This window comes from Haplochromis burtoni, unplaced genomic scaffold, assembly GCF_018398535.1.
Source record: "Haplochromis burtoni strain Fernald_Lab_line unplaced genomic scaffold, NCSU_Asbu1 Contig_154, whole genome shotgun sequence".
NCBI lineage: Eukaryota > Metazoa > Chordata > Actinopteri > Cichliformes > Cichlidae > Haplochromis > Haplochromis burtoni.
In genome coordinates, this window is record NW_024582515.1 from 352,216 (window position 1) to 373,084 (window position 20,869).

General features: G+C 40.5%; 1 protein-coding gene across 1 annotated transcript in view; it reads right to left on the reverse strand.

The window, feature by feature from the left end:
• Positions 1-276: 276 nt before the first annotated feature.
• Positions 277-20,869, reverse strand: part of tbx15 (T-box transcription factor 15) — a 34,465-nt gene continuing 13,872 nt past the window's right edge. The window contains exons 4-8 of the mRNA XM_005932503.3: positions 17,087-17,258; positions 11,580-11,747; positions 11,269-11,333; positions 6,572-6,669; positions 277-3,839 (exon numbers count right to left, since the gene is read on the reverse strand). Coding sequence (XP_005932565.1) covers positions 3,007-3,839; positions 6,572-6,669; positions 11,269-11,333; positions 11,580-11,747; positions 17,087-17,258 — 1,336 coding nt within the window. The 3' untranslated portion in view covers positions 277-3,006. The remainder of the gene's footprint in view (positions 3,840-6,571; positions 6,670-11,268; positions 11,334-11,579; positions 11,748-17,086; positions 17,259-20,869) is intronic.

The window sequence follows — 20,869 nt, forward strand, 5'->3', positions numbered from 1 at the left end:
CGTGATAGGAAGTGATTGGGGAGAGCCGTTCAGAAGACATCCATGTAATAGATGCTGATTGGCCCCGGCTAAATCGCTGGAATCTGCGTCTGTATAACAAGAGAAGAACCACAAGGCTGGAGTAGGAACGATCCTAAAAGCTGAATATTTTCCTTCGCTTGGAGGTTCAAATGATTACAAGGGGATTTTTCTGTCTCTTTAAACAGGTGCCATATTTTTGTGCAACAAGCACAACAGGAGTAGTGCAGCTGAGTGCAGTTGGCACAAGAGCTTTATTCTTCATTCTCATAATAAACAGAACCAGCAGGGAGAAAAATCGTCTTTTTCTTGGGGTCTTTTTCTCCCAGTTTTGGTTTATGATCGATGCATTGCGTCAGCGTTTGAAGCCCGTGCCTGTGATGTGGAGCGGAGCAGATGTGTGTGTTTTATAAGCAGAGAACACTCTCTTGCGTGATTAATAATCACGCCATTTGTTGCTATTGTGGCCAAGAGGCTGCGACTGGCAAATCAGCTCTCGTGGATAGAATGTCAAGCTCCATTCAAAATGGCATGCTTCTTAGATGATATTTATCAGTCATTTCCAAGAGTTAATCAGTATATAGCTGTGAAATACAGAACATGTGGTGAGTAAAAGCATCATTATTCTGTTGATTACCTACTTTAAACAGTCTAATTTGTTTTGCTTATGCGCAACTCCTGTTTCCTCTGAGTTTGAGGCGTATGACCAAGCGGGAACCACCAAATTAAGTCAAAACGCTGTGAAAGAGCTAAAAGTTACAGTTGTTCAAATGGCCACTTGAGGCTGTAAAACAGGCCGATCCAGATAGATTTCCATTTTACAGAATAACTATGTTTACAGCTTGGCACAAAACAGGCGCTTGGTCTGTAGCCAGCTTCCCTGCTTCATAACAACAGCAAGGTGGGTGTGCGGGTCGGTTGGGGTGGAAAGAGGGAAGTTGTATTAAGGCTTAAAATTATGCATCTTTTTGTCCATATAACTACAACCATCTGCTAATTCAGGTCACTAAACTGGACCTCTCATTTGCATTTGTGCTGTAGGTGACCTTTAAAGCCTTTTTTATGTAATCTAACAAATAGTATGGCCTGCTATGCAGTGCTTTGTACTCAAGAGTCACAGTCTTAGACATTTGTGCTATCTAAGAAGTGAGATAGATTGTTGTACTTTATAAGGATGTTACTTACTGCACTAACTACAGCAAATTTAATGAGAAAAAAATGTGAAAGATCAAAAACACCTCATGAAAAAGGACACTTGTCTGTAGGACCACCGTGGAACCACATTCAACCGTTTAAACGGTATCAGTGTCGGTCAAATCCAGTCCAGTCTCTGGAAGCACTTCACAATCAAGCATGTTAGCGTAATATGATCATTTAACACTCTGCTTCTCCTTTAAATATTCTCACATCCTGCACTGAAAACACAAGTTGTCAACAGCCAAAATGCTCAAATTAAGACTTTAACGCGCAAACGAATAAGTGAATTAATGTAATGCAACGTGCTTGCATTTAGTGATCACTTAAAGTTTAAGTTACATTTTAACTGTACAGTGCTTTATTATATATATTTACAAGACTGTATCTACCTCAAAGCTGTGGTCTCTTTAAAACATGCACGTCTTTGCACTTTTGAGAAAAGCTGGAGTATCCACAGGAATCCCACAGAGAAGAGAAAGAGCATGCAAACTCCACACAGAAAGGGTTCAGCTGGGATTCAAACTAGGAACCTTGTCAAGTCCTTATTTACAGTCTATATGTTACTAACAAAGACGCATTTTTTTCATCTGAATTAGAAAATGTCGTATGTTCTTAATTTTCCAGAATAATTGCCTGTACTGTTCACAGAGAGGGAAGAAATCCAACCCATGTAAATGAATTAAAACGTTTATTGAGGGTTTCTTTTTTTGTTTGTTTGTTTGTTTTTTAGGTGCTTGGCACTTGTATTTACATTTTTTTAAAATGTTTCACAAAAAAAAGAATTACTTTGCTATTTCCCCTTTTTCACACATTTTAATAACAGATTGTCCTGTAAAATTGCTATACTGTTCAGCACTTAAATACACATCTGTAATACACGTCACAACATACTTTACTCTGTGCTGCTATTGCTTACTTTTTGTCACACAACAACTTTTTAAGCTTATGTTATTGATTGCATTCGCCATCTTATACATATATTTATATATATATTTAAAACAGAATCCACTCAAAAAATAACCAATCCAGTCTTAGAGGAGAAAAGGTTGAGTTGCGTGGTGAAGTCCTGATTTCTAATGTGCATATATGCTGGCATTTTCAGGATGAAGCAAAAGTTCCTCAGTGAACTCTTGCAACAATTACCAGATTTGTGTGTTTTCACCATCTCCCACAGCATGCACCAGTTTCTCTCCTGCATGTACGTGGAGCAGAGAGTCATTCGGTGATCCGGTCCAGTTGTCTATTTCATTCCAGCCAAAAACTGTGGATTTTGTCAGCAACCACTGACACTTTGGCATTCCCAAGCTAATATGGCACAAGTGCCGAGTGAAGTAAAAACCCTCTGTATCACATAGAAGGTTCTTTGGTTACAGAATGGCAGGAAGAGCAGATGACATTTGAGTCCCCAAAAAATCAAGTCATTTTGAAGAACCTGTTGCTTCTATTGCACAATGACACTCACAACTGATAATCCCCTCTGTACCAGAGTAAGTACACTGCCACTTCTTATAACACTGATCTGAATGAGGTTGTTGTTTCATTGCTGTCAAGTTGCCGTCCTTCATTAATACAAAGATAATTAAATAATATTTTTGTCTTCCACTGTAAGTATCTTTAAAAACAAAATGTTGAGAGGACGTCCTTTTTCTGAAAGCTTCCTTTGTACCTCAGTATATCTATCCTTCATGTGAAAACACTGGTTCAAACTTAACACCAAACCAGGTTTGTAGATTTACTTTTCATATTGAAGACATTAAAAACGTGGCGCCCTGCAAGGTTGGGTCTGAGTTCCTACACCATGTGCATGGACATCTGAGACGAGGAGCCATACTGACGTCCGTCACAAGAGCTGCTGCTTTGCTGGCCACCGGTGGTGTTGCCGATCATGTGCATGGTGTCCATGCTTCCGTTGGACAAGTACTGGCGCTCGGCGAATGCCCCTGCAGGAGTGGAGGAGCAGAGCAAACCGCCCTGGGGTTTCTCGGGGCTGGCGGCCAGGCGAGGAGAAGTGGGGAAGTTATATCCGTACAAATTGTAAGGGTTGTGGAGGGAGAAAGCGTTGTAGGAGCCCTGCTGCACGTGGTGGTGGCTTCCACCAAACATGTGGGCAGAGGAAGGGGCGGATCCGGATGAAGAGGACGAGGCTGAGCTGGAGCTTCCCCCGGTTTGCATCACGTACTGAAGCTGAGAGGCTGGGAATGAGCCGAGCTGACCGCTATAGCCATCCATTTTGCCCCCGCCGCCGCCACCACTGCCGCTGCCAGTCAGGGAAGCGTGAGTGCCACCCTGCATGCCGGCAGCAATCAAAGAGGAAGTCCTCTGTGGCAAAAAGGATTCAGAGGGCTGACCAGACGCCACAGCACTCCCTGCAGCCTGGAGGCGTCCATATGAACTTTCAGCCAGGCCGCCATACCCCTGTAGGGCCGCCATGTTGCTGCGAGCACAGGCAGGGTACTCCGACAGGCCCAGGTTGCAAAGCTGACTTTCCCTACAGCCCACATTGAAGGTGTTAGGGGCCAAGTGAAAGGTTGGAGGGGAGCAGGAGGGAGAAAGGAGGTGTGCTGCACTAGAGGGAGATGGAGTTCCTGTGCTGGAGGTGGTAGGAGAAGTGCCTGTGCTGCCCCCTGCAAAACAGAAATACAGAGAGAATGAGTGAACTATACAAAAGCCAATGTGGGAGTACCAGAAACTGTAATGCCTCGAAAGGCTTCTCCAAATGGCCTTAAACCTGCATTAAAAAGCGATAAAGCAGGGTATCCCTTAGGGCATGGCCACACTGTGACTGTGTCTCGGTTTCTGTTGCATTCAACTTTTGCTTATGTTTCTTTGCAGGTTTTAGATCTCACCTTGGGTCAACACACCTGAATCACATGATTAGTTCGTTACCAGGCCTCTGGAGAACTGCAGGACATGTTGAGGAGCTAATTTAGCCATTTAAATCAGCTGTGTTGGTTCGGGGACACATCTAAAACCTGCAGAGACACCGGCTCTCGTGGACTGAGATTGCCCACCCCTGCACTAGACTGAAGAACTAGAGGCTTTAAACTGAAGTTCCCATGAGATTGTGTGTTGTTATGCAAACTCAGTCAGTTGATCCAAATTGGCTTTGTCAAACCCCTGTTCTCAGACCAACTGCAGCCGTACTCTGTATACACGATCACGAACTGTTTTGTAAAATACGCCGCATTAAATATTCTGTTCTGAGGAGATTCGTGTCACCCCACATATAATACATGCATATAAGTTTGGTGGCACAAGTAAGATCCTCAGGCCAAGCCTTTCAGAGAGATGTGAAAACTGTGAGGTATTAATCACATACTTCTGTGTTAATAAGAACTTGGCTCACGTTCATGCTGCTGTCCTAAAATTCAGTTTGAAACCGGAATGAGGAGGACGCATAACTAAATAATCCAGGACTCGCTTGGCTCGGGCTCTTCTTTGCACCATATGCCTTCGATAATATCGCCGCAGCGCTCTGCTCAGCTCAAGGAGATGAAGGGGGGAGCTTATGAGGAGGGAGAGAAAAGAAAAGGGGGGCAAGGTAGATATGTTTCGGAAAGAGAGAACGATAGTTAAGTGATGTCATGTTTTCCTCTGGATAGACGGGCTCGGGGGGCTTCAGTGCCGAGGGAGAATGCTTGATTGCTTTGAAGGGGAAAAGGGTGTCTGGTGCCATAAGAGCAAAGCTACACAGTTCCTTACAGTTACCACAGAGTGCACATGCACACAACACAGAGTCTTTATGAGATGATACAGGGTTCACTGACAGAGCAAGGACTTTAATTAAATCTTAATCACTGCGGAGAAGTTTAAAGATAACAAACACGTGTCAGCCCGCTCTGACAAAACATGGAGCATTACGTCATGCTGACCTCCGAGGGTAACATGGATCAGGTCAGCGTTGCTTTAGAGTTGCTTGAAAGCGGCGAGGCCCTTGATATGAGCCATGACTCGTTCCTGGATGTCGACTCTGGAGCTGAGACAAAGGGAGGTGGCCCAAGTGACGCTGACTCTTGTCGTGGAGCCGTCCAAAAGCCACAAGGTTTGTTTAACGATTTTATTTGCAACGGCTACGCGTGATGTGAAAAGTTCAGCAGACGCAGGCAGACCTGCCAGAGGAGCAGTGTATGGCCAAGCTCAGATGAAGGACAACCACAGCTGATATATGGAGGGAAAATATGCACATGGAGAGTTCACACTGGGACACCAATGCGCCAAGGTCATGGTAAGTACCACTGCACACAACTCTAGGTAACTGTGCAGTAATGTATTACACTACACTGTAATGAGCCCTAAAAAAAAAGATGATGTGACGTTTCAGTTATGAAAATCCAATTTTAAACCAAATACATTTAAAATCACAAAAAAAAACCGAAAGTAAAAATGTCCCAGTCAGTGATCATTTCATGTTTGGTTTCAGTTTACAGGTTTTATCTGAAAACACAAACTAATTCATAATTACAATACTCGTACAACAAGTCGCCCGTGACAATGATGGTATCATGATACAGCGATCCTTGATGTACTGACAGTCATTCATAAACTTATTATGGTGTGTGTGTGTGTGTGTGTGTGTGTGTGTGTGTGTGTGTGTGTGTGTGTGTGTGTGTGTGTGTGTGTGTTTCTTAACCATAAATGTGACTTTAACATCATTTTGCATTTCATTACCCCTGCCAAGTAGGTTATGTGTTTGTTAGCGTATGCGCGCGTGTCATTCTGTCTGTAAACACAATAGTTTTACAGACAGCCCAATTTTTACTCTTTAAGTGTGCGCGTGTGTGTATGTGTGTGTGGGTGGGGGTGGGGGGATATATGTGTATTGAGAGTGTGGAGAGGGAGTTGGAGGGTGGGGTGGGCTGCTTTTAACTATGTAAAGCACTTTGTGCTACATTTTCTTTGTATGAAAAGTGCTTTATAAATAAAGATTGATTGATTGATTGATTGATTGATTGATAGTTCAAAAAGTTATGCCAAAATTTGTAGGGGTGTAAAGTGGGGTCATTTTAACAATCCATTAAAATCTGGTTAACACCCATCAAAGTCTTCAAAGTTTACTTACTGATTTATTGGTCAAAAACTGAGAAAAAGCTTTATAATACGGAAACTTATAATTGTGTGGTGTGTTTTTCAACACATAGAAAAGAAGATCTAAAGGTTTAAAATATCAACTGAATATAGCATATTGTAAAAGGAAGCAATATGATACAGTTTCACAGTCAGTAGTTTATTAGTAGGTTGGGGTTTTTTTGCCTTACATTATTCTACTGTAATACTTTTTTTAATGTCACAAAGTTAAGGTAAATTTGTTCCTTTAAGACAGATGAGAAGGACTGCACAAATATATTTATTTACATACCTTGCTGTTTCTGCATATTTGTAAAGTCTTCAAATGTGAGTGTCCTCACTGGAGGTCTCCAGAAAGCATATGTTTCCATGATTGCCTCAAGGCCAGTCCTGACAGAGACATACAAAACCAATTTTAGGACGCACACACAAACACAAAAAAAGAAATGAAAACAAGAGGCAAGTATTTTTTTTTAAATGAAGTTTACAATAAAAGCTGCTGCTAGGACAGAGAAAATAATATTATCAGTCATAGATTAATCACTGATTTTAAGCATGTATCTCTTTTTTTTTTAAGTCTAAAGCTTGAAGCCTTGATCAGGCTCACTGTTGTATTTAAAGTCCCAGAAGCCTGATTTTAGATTTTAGATAATTATGAGCTTTGATTGTTACTATAGACATTTAAATGTTTGAAATGAACACTGAAACGCTTAATGAGAACAATAACCAAAGTTTGGGGAAAGTATTCATATTTCTTTCTTCACTCTTGCAACAAAATCAGCCTTTTTAATACTTAACTTTATTTTAAAACTGTACTTTTAATAGAGTTAAATAAGTAATTTACTCATTTCCGTTAATAGAATTAATAAACTGTGACTTGACGAGTACATAGAGGGAGAATCTAAATATACTGAAAACATCAATGGAAGAAAAATGGGCAGTGATACTCTACATGTCAGTGAGACAGCTAGAAACATCGGGAGCTGGGGTGGGTTTGAGATATATAATGGAGATGGAGAGAGAGGTGGGATAAACCAGAGTCCAGCTAGGAGGAAACTGGGGCCATTAAAAAGGAGCAGAATTTTAGTGTGCATATAAATCTGAGGTGACATTTCATCCTGAATCTGTACATGGTTCTCCTTCCTGCTTGATTTACTTCCCCACATGGCGCTCGGCTCTGGCCCAGGCAAAGCAGCGTCCGCTCTGCTCCCTGTGTTATTTTAGGGCCACCAGCTCCCTGGCTGTGGCAGCTCGTTAGTGTGCCATGCTAATCAGCCCAGCCCTCATCATCACTGCACTCATTCATACAGTTGCACTGCTGCCGCGGGACCAAAACCCAACAAATGAGCTGTATCCCTCCACCGGGCCATAAAGCCTGGTCACCAGACAACTGACGACACCCCCATAACCGTAAGGCTGAGAGAGGACCGCATTAAGATTCAACAAGAAACTCAGAAAAAGGAAAACAAGATGGTGCTTAATTTGAGAATTAGCAGTGCAAGTTTGGCCTTTCTATTAATTTGGAATTTCCCCTGAATATGGAATCTGTTGGTAATGCTTCACAGCAAATGAGCTGCACATTCATTTTACAGCTTAAAAACCCAAAGAAAGTACCTTAGGTATTTTTTATAACTGTTTATGTCACCCATATCCGATACTAATAGAAGCTGAGTAACGTTTAAAAGACGCGCGTGGCAATAATAACAAAATATGTCACACCTGCTTTTATGTGCACAGCTGCCTGTTTCCACTGCTTTCAGTTGCAGCTGCAGCACTTTTACATTTTGCTCAACCTGGCTGCAGAGAAGGCAAATCAAGAGAGGGTTAGTATTTTATTAGGGGGCGAGCAAGGTTTGGTTTCACTGGAAATTACCTTGATTTTCCTTCCTATCTAGTGTTTACCACAAGGTGACAAGAAAGATGTGGACTAAACGACTGTCGTTACTCATTACAGATAATTGTGACTTGTTCAGGCTAAGCACAGGAAATGTTAATTGCTTTTATCTCGTCTGTCTCACCTGTTGACGTTTCTAACCCTAATCTGACACATTAGCCACCAAGGATACATCTGCACATAATAAAATTACGAACGACTCCGCCTGATCTGTCCGTGCAGCTGGAATTTCTTGGCTTTGCCAACACACATCGGCATTTGCTTCAGACAACATCCACTGACTGCTCACAGGAGCCACTAACCTAACAAGCTGCACCTGATGCTGATGCCAGCATCCAATCACTGCCACATCGGAAACTGCATCCAAATCGATGATAATGTTAGTCAGAGGTGGTCGTGTTGCAGGATTTTTCCTTGATAGACAAACTTTTGACCAAGAGAAAAATCATGATTATCATGCTAATGAAATTAGCATGAGGTTAATTATTTTTAACCAGTTTTTGCTAATTGTGGTTTCGTTTATCATCATTTGATCATCAAAATGTTGAGAAATCTTGTGAAAATAATTCAGGGGATGCAGAAGCATCTGCCCTTGGCCCTATCTCTTGTATTAGCAATGTTGCAGTTAATAATAATAATAATAATAATAATAATCATGATGATGATATATGATCATTTATTGCATTTATGCCCTAATACTGGGTTGACCTTCATAATTCAAGATTTGCCAAAGTGTAATTATAATCAGACGTTTATGTTTGATTGAACTGAATATTTGCAGTTTTTTTCTTGATTAAAAATCAGACCTGACTGTGAGCTGGAAACACGCCGTATCTACAGTTACATTTCATATTGAGCTAATAACTTCATCCTGTGTGACCAAACTCCCAAATCACCATAATTATTCTGAAACAGCAGCATGAAGGTCAAAGGTCAGAGCTGCAGCTCGCTAACAATATTCATGAATGACGCAATAAAAAAAAAGAAATCAGCTCCGACACAAAGCATGAAATTCAGAATGACTGAGAGAGGGCTTTTAAGGTAACAGAAGCAGTCTGAAATCTCAGTGTGTCCTGGCCAAATCTGAACCAAAACAAATCCCAGACGGGCGTGAAGGGAAGGAATCCTGAGCAGTACGTGAGGATCAATTCATTTTCTCTCTCTAAAGACAAATCTCTTGTGCTCTGTTATCTTTTCATCTGTAGCTTTTCTGCAATGAAATTCTAATGCCAGTTCATAAATCAAACGGTCTATTGTCTGAAAAACGAAAAAAGATGTCTCAAATATCTGTGCGCCAATAATGCGGACCAGATGAGGGGGCTGCTTTCATGTGTGGAGACCCCTTCTCTTTCCTCCTCTCCTCCACTATGTTATAGATATAGGATGATTCAGTGACTGGGTGCAACAAGGCGAATCAAGAGAAAAGAGGGGAGGAGACGAGAGGAGGGGGATAGAGGCAGAAGGAGAGGTAAACAGTGATGTAGAACATCTAAGAAAGCATCAGGATAAAATCCAACATAATCAATAATGTTATTAGTTAGCTTGAAAAGTAAGTAGAAGTAAGTCTTCCACAGTGCAGCGTCAGACTGCTGTCTCTGGCTAACATCGCACAGTAACAAGACAGTAATGACAACATGTCCCAGTGCAACCTTTTACCGTGCGACAATAAGAGTCAAACCATTTTTGTATTGTGTTTCATTTGCCTTTTGTTTGGATTTGTGTCAGGAAGAGGAGAGCAAACATATCTCACAGAATTCTGGTTGTAATTTATAGCGACTAAATGGCCGACTTCACTGCTTTATAGGTCGTGTGGGAATGTGGGCATGATTAAAAAAGAAAGAAAACACGAGTACAGACAGTGTTAATATTCCCGTAAGCACGGATATGGTGATTTTCAGGTCAAAGCATGTCTAGACGTCTAGGTTAAACTGGCCTAAATTTAGTTACATGTAGCCGTTGTTCCAATCACATTTTATGGCTTTATTTCAGTCTGAAGCAGGTCTTAAGTGAGTGATGAAATTTTAGGGGTTTTATGGAGCTAAATGTCTAAAATAAAAACAATCAGCCCACTTTGAAGCTAAAGGTGAGCGTAAGAGAAATGAAAACTTGGTACCTTTGACAAAATGTGGAAAAACTAATAATCAGCTCACAGCAAATGTCAGAGACAAGCAAATATTTACAGTTAAGATTAAAGATGGATGGATACTTGTTCATTAGCTAGTCACAGTGCAGCAAACCATATTCTAGGACCAGCAACATGCACCCACTAGTGATTGAGCCAGAAGTAACAATATTTGGACGAGGTGATGGAGAGGCAGGTTTACCGCTAAGCTCAGTTAATAAGCCGCACAGGCACCATATATCAGTTCCAAGCAACAGACTAGTAAAATACTCAAATTTACTCAAAGATTAAGTACAAACTTCTTGGACAATCTATACATCCCGGCAAGTAATATTATTTGTTGGAAAGGCACCAACAACACAAACATAGTTGGCCTTTACTTGAATCAGTATTGATATAACCGGGCAATAGCTACAACCCTTTGTCACAACACCTTTCAAAGCAGAAATAACTCCTAGCTTTAAGTCTTAATAAAATCAAAAAGTGGAAATAAATAAATACATAATAAATACATACATCAGTATCTGTTCAGTGTTTTGACAGCGTTTGACATTGATTTCCAGTTTCAACCTGTTTATGCATGTACAGGTTATTATTCTAAGACCTGAAAATCAGAGGAATGAAACAATGAAAGCAAAAGAGAACAAACGTTGTTTTCTCTCGCTTGTGCATCAGTGTGTCTGTCTGTACTGCAGATCTGGGCAACAGCTGCATGTGTGCTATCTTCAGAGGATTATTTCCACAATAAAGGTCACACAGTGCAACAATTAGCATGGGGTTCTTTGTTTACCCCCCATAGAGTCTAACAGCATAGAGGTTAGATTGATTGGAGAATCTGAATCACGTGGTTGTTATTTATCTCTTTGCATGTGTCAGCTAAGACTCAGTATAACTGCTTTGGCTGATAACAGAGACAAAGCACTGAAGACACCTAAGGAGGGTGTATTGCCTGGATGATGTTGTAACAATGTACCTGTTTCTTCCAGAGTCTCTGAAACCTTTGGCAAATGGGTTGCGGTCAATCTTTAGTCTGGTAATCTGCAGAAAAGGACAACATAGAAAGAGACATTTTATTTATAAACTTTCAAAAATGCTTGAGTAGAAAATGCCATCGCTATAAACTGTGAGGATTTTTAAAGCAGATTATATGAAGGGATTTTTTTAAGCTTTTCAGAGATGAGTAATTTCAGAGCACTTCTGAAATTACGTCTGATTTCTTTTTTTGTTTTAAAGTAATATCCTGTAATCAGTTTTTACTATGGTGATCAAATCAGAGCTGAATACCTGCTGGTTCTGATAAGCAGTGACTGTGGTAAAGACTGTCTCAGGGAAGCTGAAGGTCTTAACTCCTTCCCCGCTGGGCACTGGTTTGTTTGGAGACAGTTCACTGCTGAAGTCCTTCCTGATGACATGAACACGAGGCTGATACTTGTGCATGGAGTGGAGGATGATCTATAAATATGAGAAAAGAAGAGAGTGAAGTGCAGTCAGTCATTTTGTGTGAATGTACGCAGGGGTGCGTAATCTGTGAAGGATGATCTCGGTAGTTACAAATCTGTGTGTGAATGCATTATAGGTGCCTTGAAATGTACAAAACACTCAAAATACAACATAAAACCTCCGTCCTAAAAAAAACAAAAAAACGCTTTCTTGTAAACATCAATTAGCTGCACTGATTCCCGACCAGGGCTACGTGACATTAAGCAGAAACAAAGTTCTCACTGCAGTGACGCTGGCTTGAGGATTATTTCACATTATTTCACAGCAGAGCGGAGGCGTCAGACAGTGTCGGCCCCAACCTCGCCTCAGGGTTTCAGTCTGCTCCTGATTAATCTGAGAGTGAGAAAACCTCCCCAGAGCCAAACACCCACAACCCCCCCACCACCTCAGCACTCTGTTACAACAGAGGGGGTCATTTCAAACTAGAGCCGCAGGGGGAAAACACCTCTGAATATCAAAAACATTACATTCAGTGTTCCAGACCTCAAATCACACACACTACACGCACACGAATCATGACTGGGCATCTGCGTGGAGACGCATGTGCTGATCTGCAATCCTCATTTTAAAGACATGTCTCCATCTGTGTTGCTCGGTATTCATTTTTGTGGTGTTTTGGCATGCTCTGCCCAGTGATGACCTGCCAATCAAACTGCGTGGGCGGGTGCTGTGGTGTATCTTTACCCGGGTGGTCAGAGGAACGGTCTCCAGGCAGCACGTCCAGGCATAAGTTTTGCACCATGGAAAAAATACTTTCACATTTTGTGGGTTGTTTTCAGACTACGTTTGTTTCAATTGATAAAACAGAGCTGTGAAAAAAAAATTGATCTTGGAGATTTTAATGTTCAAATCAAATCAAACAAGTTTCAATTCGTATTGTCTGCCATTCCAACCATAAGCGCTCAAGCAAAATCCAGTCGTATTTTCAGTTTATTTACAGATTTTAAATAAAATGTAAATTATCAAAAAGAGAAAAAAAAGTTAAAATAATGAAACAACTATCTTGTGGGTCAAAGTCACACTTTGACTCGCTGAACTCAGAACAAATGACTCAAGGAGCAGCCAGAGGACATCAGCTGACAGTCGTTCACGCTCAAATACAATTATTTAATAAGTGGTGTTTTCATTTCCGTGGTAGGTAATGACGTTCTTTGGACCCCCTTTGAAAATATTCTGGACATTCACACCAGGGACACCAGCACATGCACATAACATGTCGCGTGCATGTCCACCAAGTTAGATCCCGTTCAATGTCTAAGGCACATTTGGCTTTAATTGTTTTTTTTTTAAAAACATAGTTAAAACACTTTAATGACCATAAACAATTAGTAATCAAAGCAAGCCTGTGATTTCAGCTGTGAAAACGGTCGAGGATTCACTGACTGTATATGAGTCAGCTGTGTCTCTGGAAGGTCTTTTACTCAGTATAAAAGAAAAAAGGGCAAAGGCCTCAAAGCAGACTGTAGAAACATCTTCTGTGGCATTTTGAACGGTTTCACACAGCAGCATTGATACGTTACCATGCAATGGATCATTAACAAAGAACAAAACAGAAGTAACAAAAAATGTTTTGGCTAGTCGAGTCTGCTTTAGCATTTTATTAGGTTTTCCCATAGAACAGTGAGAGAGGGACAGCATGAGGCAGATTTGAAGCTATAAGCATGCAGACTGAGGGTAATGAGTCCATGCAGGCACTGAGGTAAGAGAAGCTTTTAGCTTGCGGCACGGTTTCCCCCGTGTGCAAATGACACAAAACTGCTGGACGGAGAGTTTTCACCGCATTTGAAAAATTCCTGAAATTCAAAACTTTGGTGTAATGAAAGCAAAGTGCAATCTTGATATAAAACAGTTACACTGTTGCTTTGACTAACATTCAACAGTCTTGCAAAAATACTTGCAAATTAATTGCATGTTGATAATAACTGCAGAGTTTAAAAATACAAATAAAGTGTGAATGCATTAGTAATGCACGTACAATAACATAGTTTAAAAAGTGTACTTGTTTGTAATCTCTTACCAACTCAAACAAAACACACTTTAAAAAAATGTAATTAGTTTGCCAAAGAAAAGGCAAAACAAAAATTTACAGTAATTTGGTTGATATCATTACTGCTAATATTTTTATGTTCAGATTTTCTATAGAATAGCATTATTATGTAAAATGATTTATATTATAAGAATATTATATTGTGAATTTATTTTTAACTTTATTTTTCAACATAATCATCATCAAGATAGCACGAAACTGTATGAATGCATAAAATAAACTTTTATAAGCTTAGATTATTTAAAGTATATATAGTGGAGCACAGTTACTGGTGGAGTATAAGTTCCTGCTGGATTTGATGTCACTTTAGATTATTTTAAATTCCACAAGAAATTCTTGTCCATTTTATTCCATGTCATTTATTTTACGGTTATGTTAACATAAAGAAATTCATTGTAAAATAATAATTTACAAAAAATAAACAACATAATATGAAAAACAATAAAGTTAATGACATGATTAAGTTAATGTGTTTTTATATTATTGCTGTGTTATTTTGAATTGAGCAACCTGGGCATTTCTTTCATACTCGACCAAAACAGAATGATGGGATGAATTTTATCCTTAATGAATGACGGAGCGCTGCAGGTTAAAAGAGTATCTAAAGTCATACAGTCAACAATAAATCATGTTGTCTAAGCTGATAATGTTTTGTATATGTGCTCTATATTTAACCCCTGTCTCTAAATATCTCGAGGTGGACTTCCAGCGCTGTCTGCGCTTTACTTTTAATTCTGATTTTTGATTGTTTAGCTTTACACAGGTGAGATCACCTCATATCTGCTGACAAGTGCTGTGAATGGATCAAGTTTTTATTGTAAAATGGCAACGCTGCTCTGATAATGCGCTCGGAGAGACGTGCAAAAATATTGATTTTGCTCACAGACTGCTTCTGTTGTGACACCTGATGATTCATGACACGTATGGTTTCTGTTTGTGATGAGGCAGACATTTCACGACACCACAAGTCAGGAGGATGAGTGAGACGTGGTGAGGTTTCCCACACAGGAAGCTCCGAAATTAATTTTCTTTGGCCTCTAAAGACCCTCCAGGGAAACAAAGACCCTAAAGCCGAGCAGCAGGAAAGGAAAGACAACCTCCCGTCACTCTGAAGAAGCCCTGCAAGCGAATCGTCGCGCGCTGACGCCCAGATGTTGTTACTTTTGTCACCACTGAGCTGATGTGATCATCTGCAGAGCAGCAACCTGCCGTGCCCACGCAGTGCGCTGCACAAATGTGGAACCCGCCATTTTGTCACAGAGCAGGAGACATCTCTGTCATGGCGGTGTCACTACAAGGCTTCTATAAAAACTGTATGATCTTTTTTCTCAGTAACAAAGTTGATTTGTAGCAACAGAAACTCTGATCTCTCAGACAGGCACTGTGTCATCCTTCCTCTCTTAGCACCAGCTCTCCTTTAGTTTCTAAAAGCACATGGAGTTCATGCAGACTCGAGATGACAGACTTTTATGGGTGCTGTGGCTAGCATGTTAGCAAACAGGTTGATATTTATACATCAAACAGGTTGCTGAATTTAGAATAAACTTAACTTTTGATTGACTTGTTTCCTCCACCAGTGTTGATAAGAAAAAAGTAACTTTCGAACTCTACTCCAACAAACCACTCAGTGTTTATGCAACGTCTGCTGCTGGCGATTGCTGATGTCATAGGTAGCAGTGCTGCTACACAAACAACCTTATGTAGTTTTCATATTATCTGTATTATATTTGGCCATTTTTTTAAAGCTAGGGCTAAGCACAAGAGGACAATTAAACTAACAGCTTTCACTATAATTCCGTTCACATGAAACTCATTTCTACCTTAAGAGGAGGAATCAAGTGGAAATACAGGACTGATTTTAGCTTGCTGGCCACTTGCTGATTATATATAAGGAGGGCAATAAATCAGACAAATTATGGTCAAAGTTTTTGCTTTTTTGCTTTAAATATTTCACCTATGAAGCCCGGATAACATATTTTAAGCAGCCAAGAAGCAATAAGAGGCTCACTATAGCTAACTACCTCTGTTACTGACTGGATACAAGCAGGGCAGTAAATCAGAGAGACTGTGGTCAGACTTAAAATTTAGCACAGTGATGTGGCTGCTGGAGCGTACTACAAATCAAATTCAATCATTTAAATGACCTTAACAAAATCCCCCAAGGAAAGGAAAATGATATATTCAAACAAGGAAACTTTTAATATCTTTCCACTTTAATCCTCTAAATGAGCTCAGAGCAGCCCATCCTTCGAAAAAGGGGGCGGCCTGAGCGTGAATGCACTATATCTGGTTCGATTCTGAACAAGTCTCACGGCTCTGTGAGTCCCGAAAGCGTAAAATCTACAAAGAAACGTGTCAACTTTCATTTCAAGAAAACACTTCAAAACATTTCCATCCACAAGCTGCCACACAGCTCCAGGAGTGCACCGAGTGCATGTGTATAAATCACAGCTTGAACATTTAAACCAAATGCAGCTCAGATAGGTCACTCTGTTTTTGTATGTCGTTGTGGTCCAAAGTTTTATCCACACTGCTGCTTCAGCTTTTATTTAAAATATTTCTAGATTTTGTTCTAAGATATAACGACGAACATAAACAACGATTCCAAAACTTTTATTTGCAAATTTTAAAAACGTAGTGTTGACAAATAATCTGCTTTGTTTTCGGATTATTTAGCTGCGTAGCACCATTTACTCACATTTGATTGGCCTTTGGGTCCAGTGGCCTTAAAGTTGCACATGGGCCCTTCAGCAGCAGTTTAAGAAAGTGAGCTTAAAATTAAACCATTAACATTTTACACTGCATGATTTGAAGTTATCATTTCATGTCATTGTTGTAAATATGCTTGTACTACTTTACATTATTTGGGAAACATCGAAATTATTGCACATGGACTAGCAAGAGAGGAGGTGAGCATGACTGATCTAGTGTTTTGTAAGTAAGTTCTACTCTTCATGCGTCTTCACTGTTAAGTCAATACAAAAAAATCATCTTATTAAAGGAACTTGTAGAACTTGTATTTTTTAAAGTTACAAATCAGTCAGCCATGAAGAAATGTGCAGTTGATCAGCTTTGTTATAAATTCCAGTCACAGGAAGAATTTGCTTATTTCACACTACAATTGTGGAGGGGGTAGATTTGACCAGACATCAAAGTGGAAGTGATGAAACATCCAGACTCAAAAGTGCCATAACAGATGTTTTGTTGTTGTTAACTTAGTAGCAGAGAAAAGTCTTGTGCTTACATGCCCCTGGTCATCCAGCTCGTTGTTGGTGAGTTTGAGCTTGTCAAAGCTGACCACCTGCCTCATCCACGTGTCCCCTGAGGCCAAAGAATCTGGGTGGATGTAGACCCGCGGAGGAACCGGAGAGTCTGCGTTTCCCGCCACCATCCACTTGGAGCTGTGGTACACATACCTAGAAAACACAGTGGGAAACCTGGTTTAAGCAACGCTGGCGCACACAAACGGATACACGAGGATGAGTCTGAGCTTATGCTAGAAATACAAAGGTTTCATTTGACATTGCATGTTCTATTAGACCTGTGCATGTTTAAATCGAGTAACTCTAAATGTTATTGTAAACTTGTTTTTTTCTATGTCTCTTCACTGAGACTTCTTCTGCTTTGATTTCTTAATCATGTTCCCCAGAAAGTTAGTCCATGACTAGTATTCCCTCCCCACTTCACTGTTTTGAAAACTCATTTGAGGTTATTTGAGGGTTAGAGGGGTTATTATAAAGCCTGTTTGGATTTCAAATAAGCTGGAGTGACTTTCTTTTTTCGCTTCGCTGGAAAACAAACTCCAAACACTCGGCCACGTTGCCACAACACCGGCTGTTAAAAAACTCATCTGCTGTTTCTTCATTGCGCTTGAAATTTCTAACAAGCGCAACATAAAATATTCCATATGCAGTCGCACGCTCTGCTGCATAGTTTCAATTAAGCAAAGCCGTAATATTTGACGATGTTGTGTGTGAGTTTGGGTACAATGGGGCGACCCACCCATTAAACAGCAGGGAGAGAGGGAGAAGAAAGCGAGAGAGAAAGAAAAAAATATGACAAAAGTAACTGACTTTTACCCTCATTTTAAAAAGAAATGACAAGCCACAAGTTAACTCTGTGTGTGCTGATTAGAAAAACAGGAAAGGACAAAGAAAGGAATGAGTGCGATGGAAAACAAGGGAATAATGCAAGAAACAATGAGGGGGAATTAAAATGCGTGGAGACGAGACGGGCGGCCTTCGGGAGAGACGGACACAATGAGGGAGATGAAATCAGCAGACGGAAAGGTGAAGGAGAGATAGGAGTGAAGCGCCGAGAGAGGCTGAGAGTGAGTGCGGGAGAGAGAGTGGGAAGCACAGCTGTTTGCTTTTAGTTCTGGCCCTGCGCTCACTTGAAAGTGTTTTATCTGCAGCGTCTCTGCCAAAGTCATCACTCACCCCTGAAACATGGACAAAACTCTCATTTGGTCCTTTTGTTATTGCCTTGAAGGGCTGCACCACCCCGTTTTACCACACATTTATGTCCAAGACAAAAAATAAAAAGAACATACCAACTCGGCCTCTTTGTGAGCATTTGAAAAAGCATATAGGGGGTGTTTTTGGGAATGCTGGCAAACACACCCTCTGGCCACCATATTGGAGCTAAAGTCAGTATGCTATATTACATTTGTAAGTAAATGTTTGTCAGACAGGAGGAGTGGTTCATGCTTTGTTTGGGAGCTTTGTGTTTTTCACTTTGCGCTGCATTGTTGTTTTTTAACTTTTGCTTTTAGGAGCCTTGCATGTTTAAAAAGAATGAAGCTTAGCCAGTAAGATTAAGTCCAAAGAAAGTTAGGATTGAGAGTCCCGTTTTTGCATTGCTACAAGCTGGAGCATTTAGCCATGACCCCTTACATATGCCTATGACACTCCAACAGCTCGCACACATCACAGCATTGAAAAGCCTGGGAAGGCCCGTGTGCTGGGTACACTGATGTGTCCGTTTTTAGCAAACAAACTCTTAAAAATCCTCACAAGAACTTTTTCAATGCTGGACTAGTAAAAAGTCATTCAGCTTACTTAATATGTTTTCTTAAGTGGCTTGGACTTGAGGAGTGAAGACGCATATGCACACACAGACACCGACTGAACTGCAGGCTGCATCTGCAAATGGTCTTTGTTAACAGCCTCGTGTCTAATGCACTCCACAACCACACAAGCCAAAGTTTTCATTGGTATTTCTTCCTCTCTCTCCCCTGTTTGTTACACCATAAACAGCGTAATCATCACAGGAATCCAGTTTTCAGCAAACCATGACGAAGCTGAATGTTTCTGCACAGTTTGCAGAAACCACATGATGAGATGCCATATTAAGCCAATTTGATTCTGGGGGGTTTTACACTCATTATTCCAATCCATTTCATCATTCATTAATCTATGATGGATTCGTTCTTTGTGGATTTCCCACGCACCAAAACACGAGTTTACATGAGATTTCTCCCCACTCCTGATCACTGTTATGACATGTTTTTACCTGGTGTTTTGACCTGAACAGGTGTAATAATAATATAATATGTATCTTTCTTTTTTTCTCTTATTTTTGCTCCATTTTTGGTCTCCACCAAAATTGAATAAAATAGCGGTTGGTAATAATTCTCTGGTTGTTTGTTATCATGAATGATAACTTATATACTCCCACACTGAAACCTTATAACAAATACATCTTCTTCCCATTTGTAAATATCAGTTAAAATATAACATGTATAAAAGGTATTTATTAAAATGTCTTTGCTTGCTATTAAATGCAGAGATTTGGTACAGTTAACAGAAATCCCTATTTGACTACCGTGTTATCTAATATCACCTCCACACATGGCCCTGACTTTTGACCTTAACACAAACACACATGCATATGCAGACCCACAAAGGATGCCAGGCGTTTCTGTAATTTCCTGTTTGGACTGCTGTTTAGGGTTATGCTCAGCGTAGTAGAGAACGTGTTAAGAAAGGAGGAAACTTTAGCCCCAAACAGGACTGGAAATCTGATTAGTCCCTCGCTTTCATCTTCCATAAATCTGCCATCTGGCACCGGCACGATCAATAAAGACCGGACTTTATGTGACACTCTTACTGGGCAGATGGGGGTGAGGGGAGGGGAACTCCGTCCCTCAGCCAGCACCAAACCATACAGCTGACAAAACTGAACTGCAACGCCTGGCCCAATTCTCAATTTTCTCTGTCTCTCACACACACAGACACACAAACACAGTCATATAGACTGGGACACTGAAACACACAAATAGAAAAACACACAAGAAAAAAGAAGGGAAAAATGGTTGTCAGTCTGTATGTGTCTGCATGCATACACGTGTGAGTGTGTTTGTCCAGCTCATCACACGTATACTCTTACAGAGGCTGGCATGCACATAAAAACACATATTTACACACTTGCCAAGCCCGGACAGTATATTGAGTTACTGTACTGACAGAGTAAATATTGCTATTGAGTTACCATTCAGGGTTGACTTCTGAGTTTGTAAGAGAAGACCAGCAGCTCTCCGTACGCATACACGTGTGCTCTTGATTTTCTATGCTTGGGAGGCCCAAACTGCCCTGCGAAGTTATTTTGTAAGTTCTCACAGGACCCGTGAAGCAGGGTTACTGTTTATAAGAAAAATACTGGGATTATTCAAAGCTGAAAGTGGGCTTAGGGTTCAGATGAGGTACCGGTTAAGGCTGATGTCAAAGTGGTCCTCATAAGTATGTCAGACTGAAGGCCCATGAGGCGTGTTTCCCCTTTGAGTATGCATTCCTTAATGTTAGGCTTCACTCATTTTTATATGTGTGTTTCTATTTATATACAAAGATCTAAGGTCCTCACAAACTGCCATAAAGAAAAAGAATGTCTGGAATTGATGTGATTACATGAATCTGGCTTTGAACGATCAGATGAGTTTTGAGGAATGAACGGCTGTGCATGCAAATCTGACAAGGCTCTTTGGGTGTGTGTGTGTGTGTGTGTGTGTGTGTGTGTGTGTGTGTGTGTG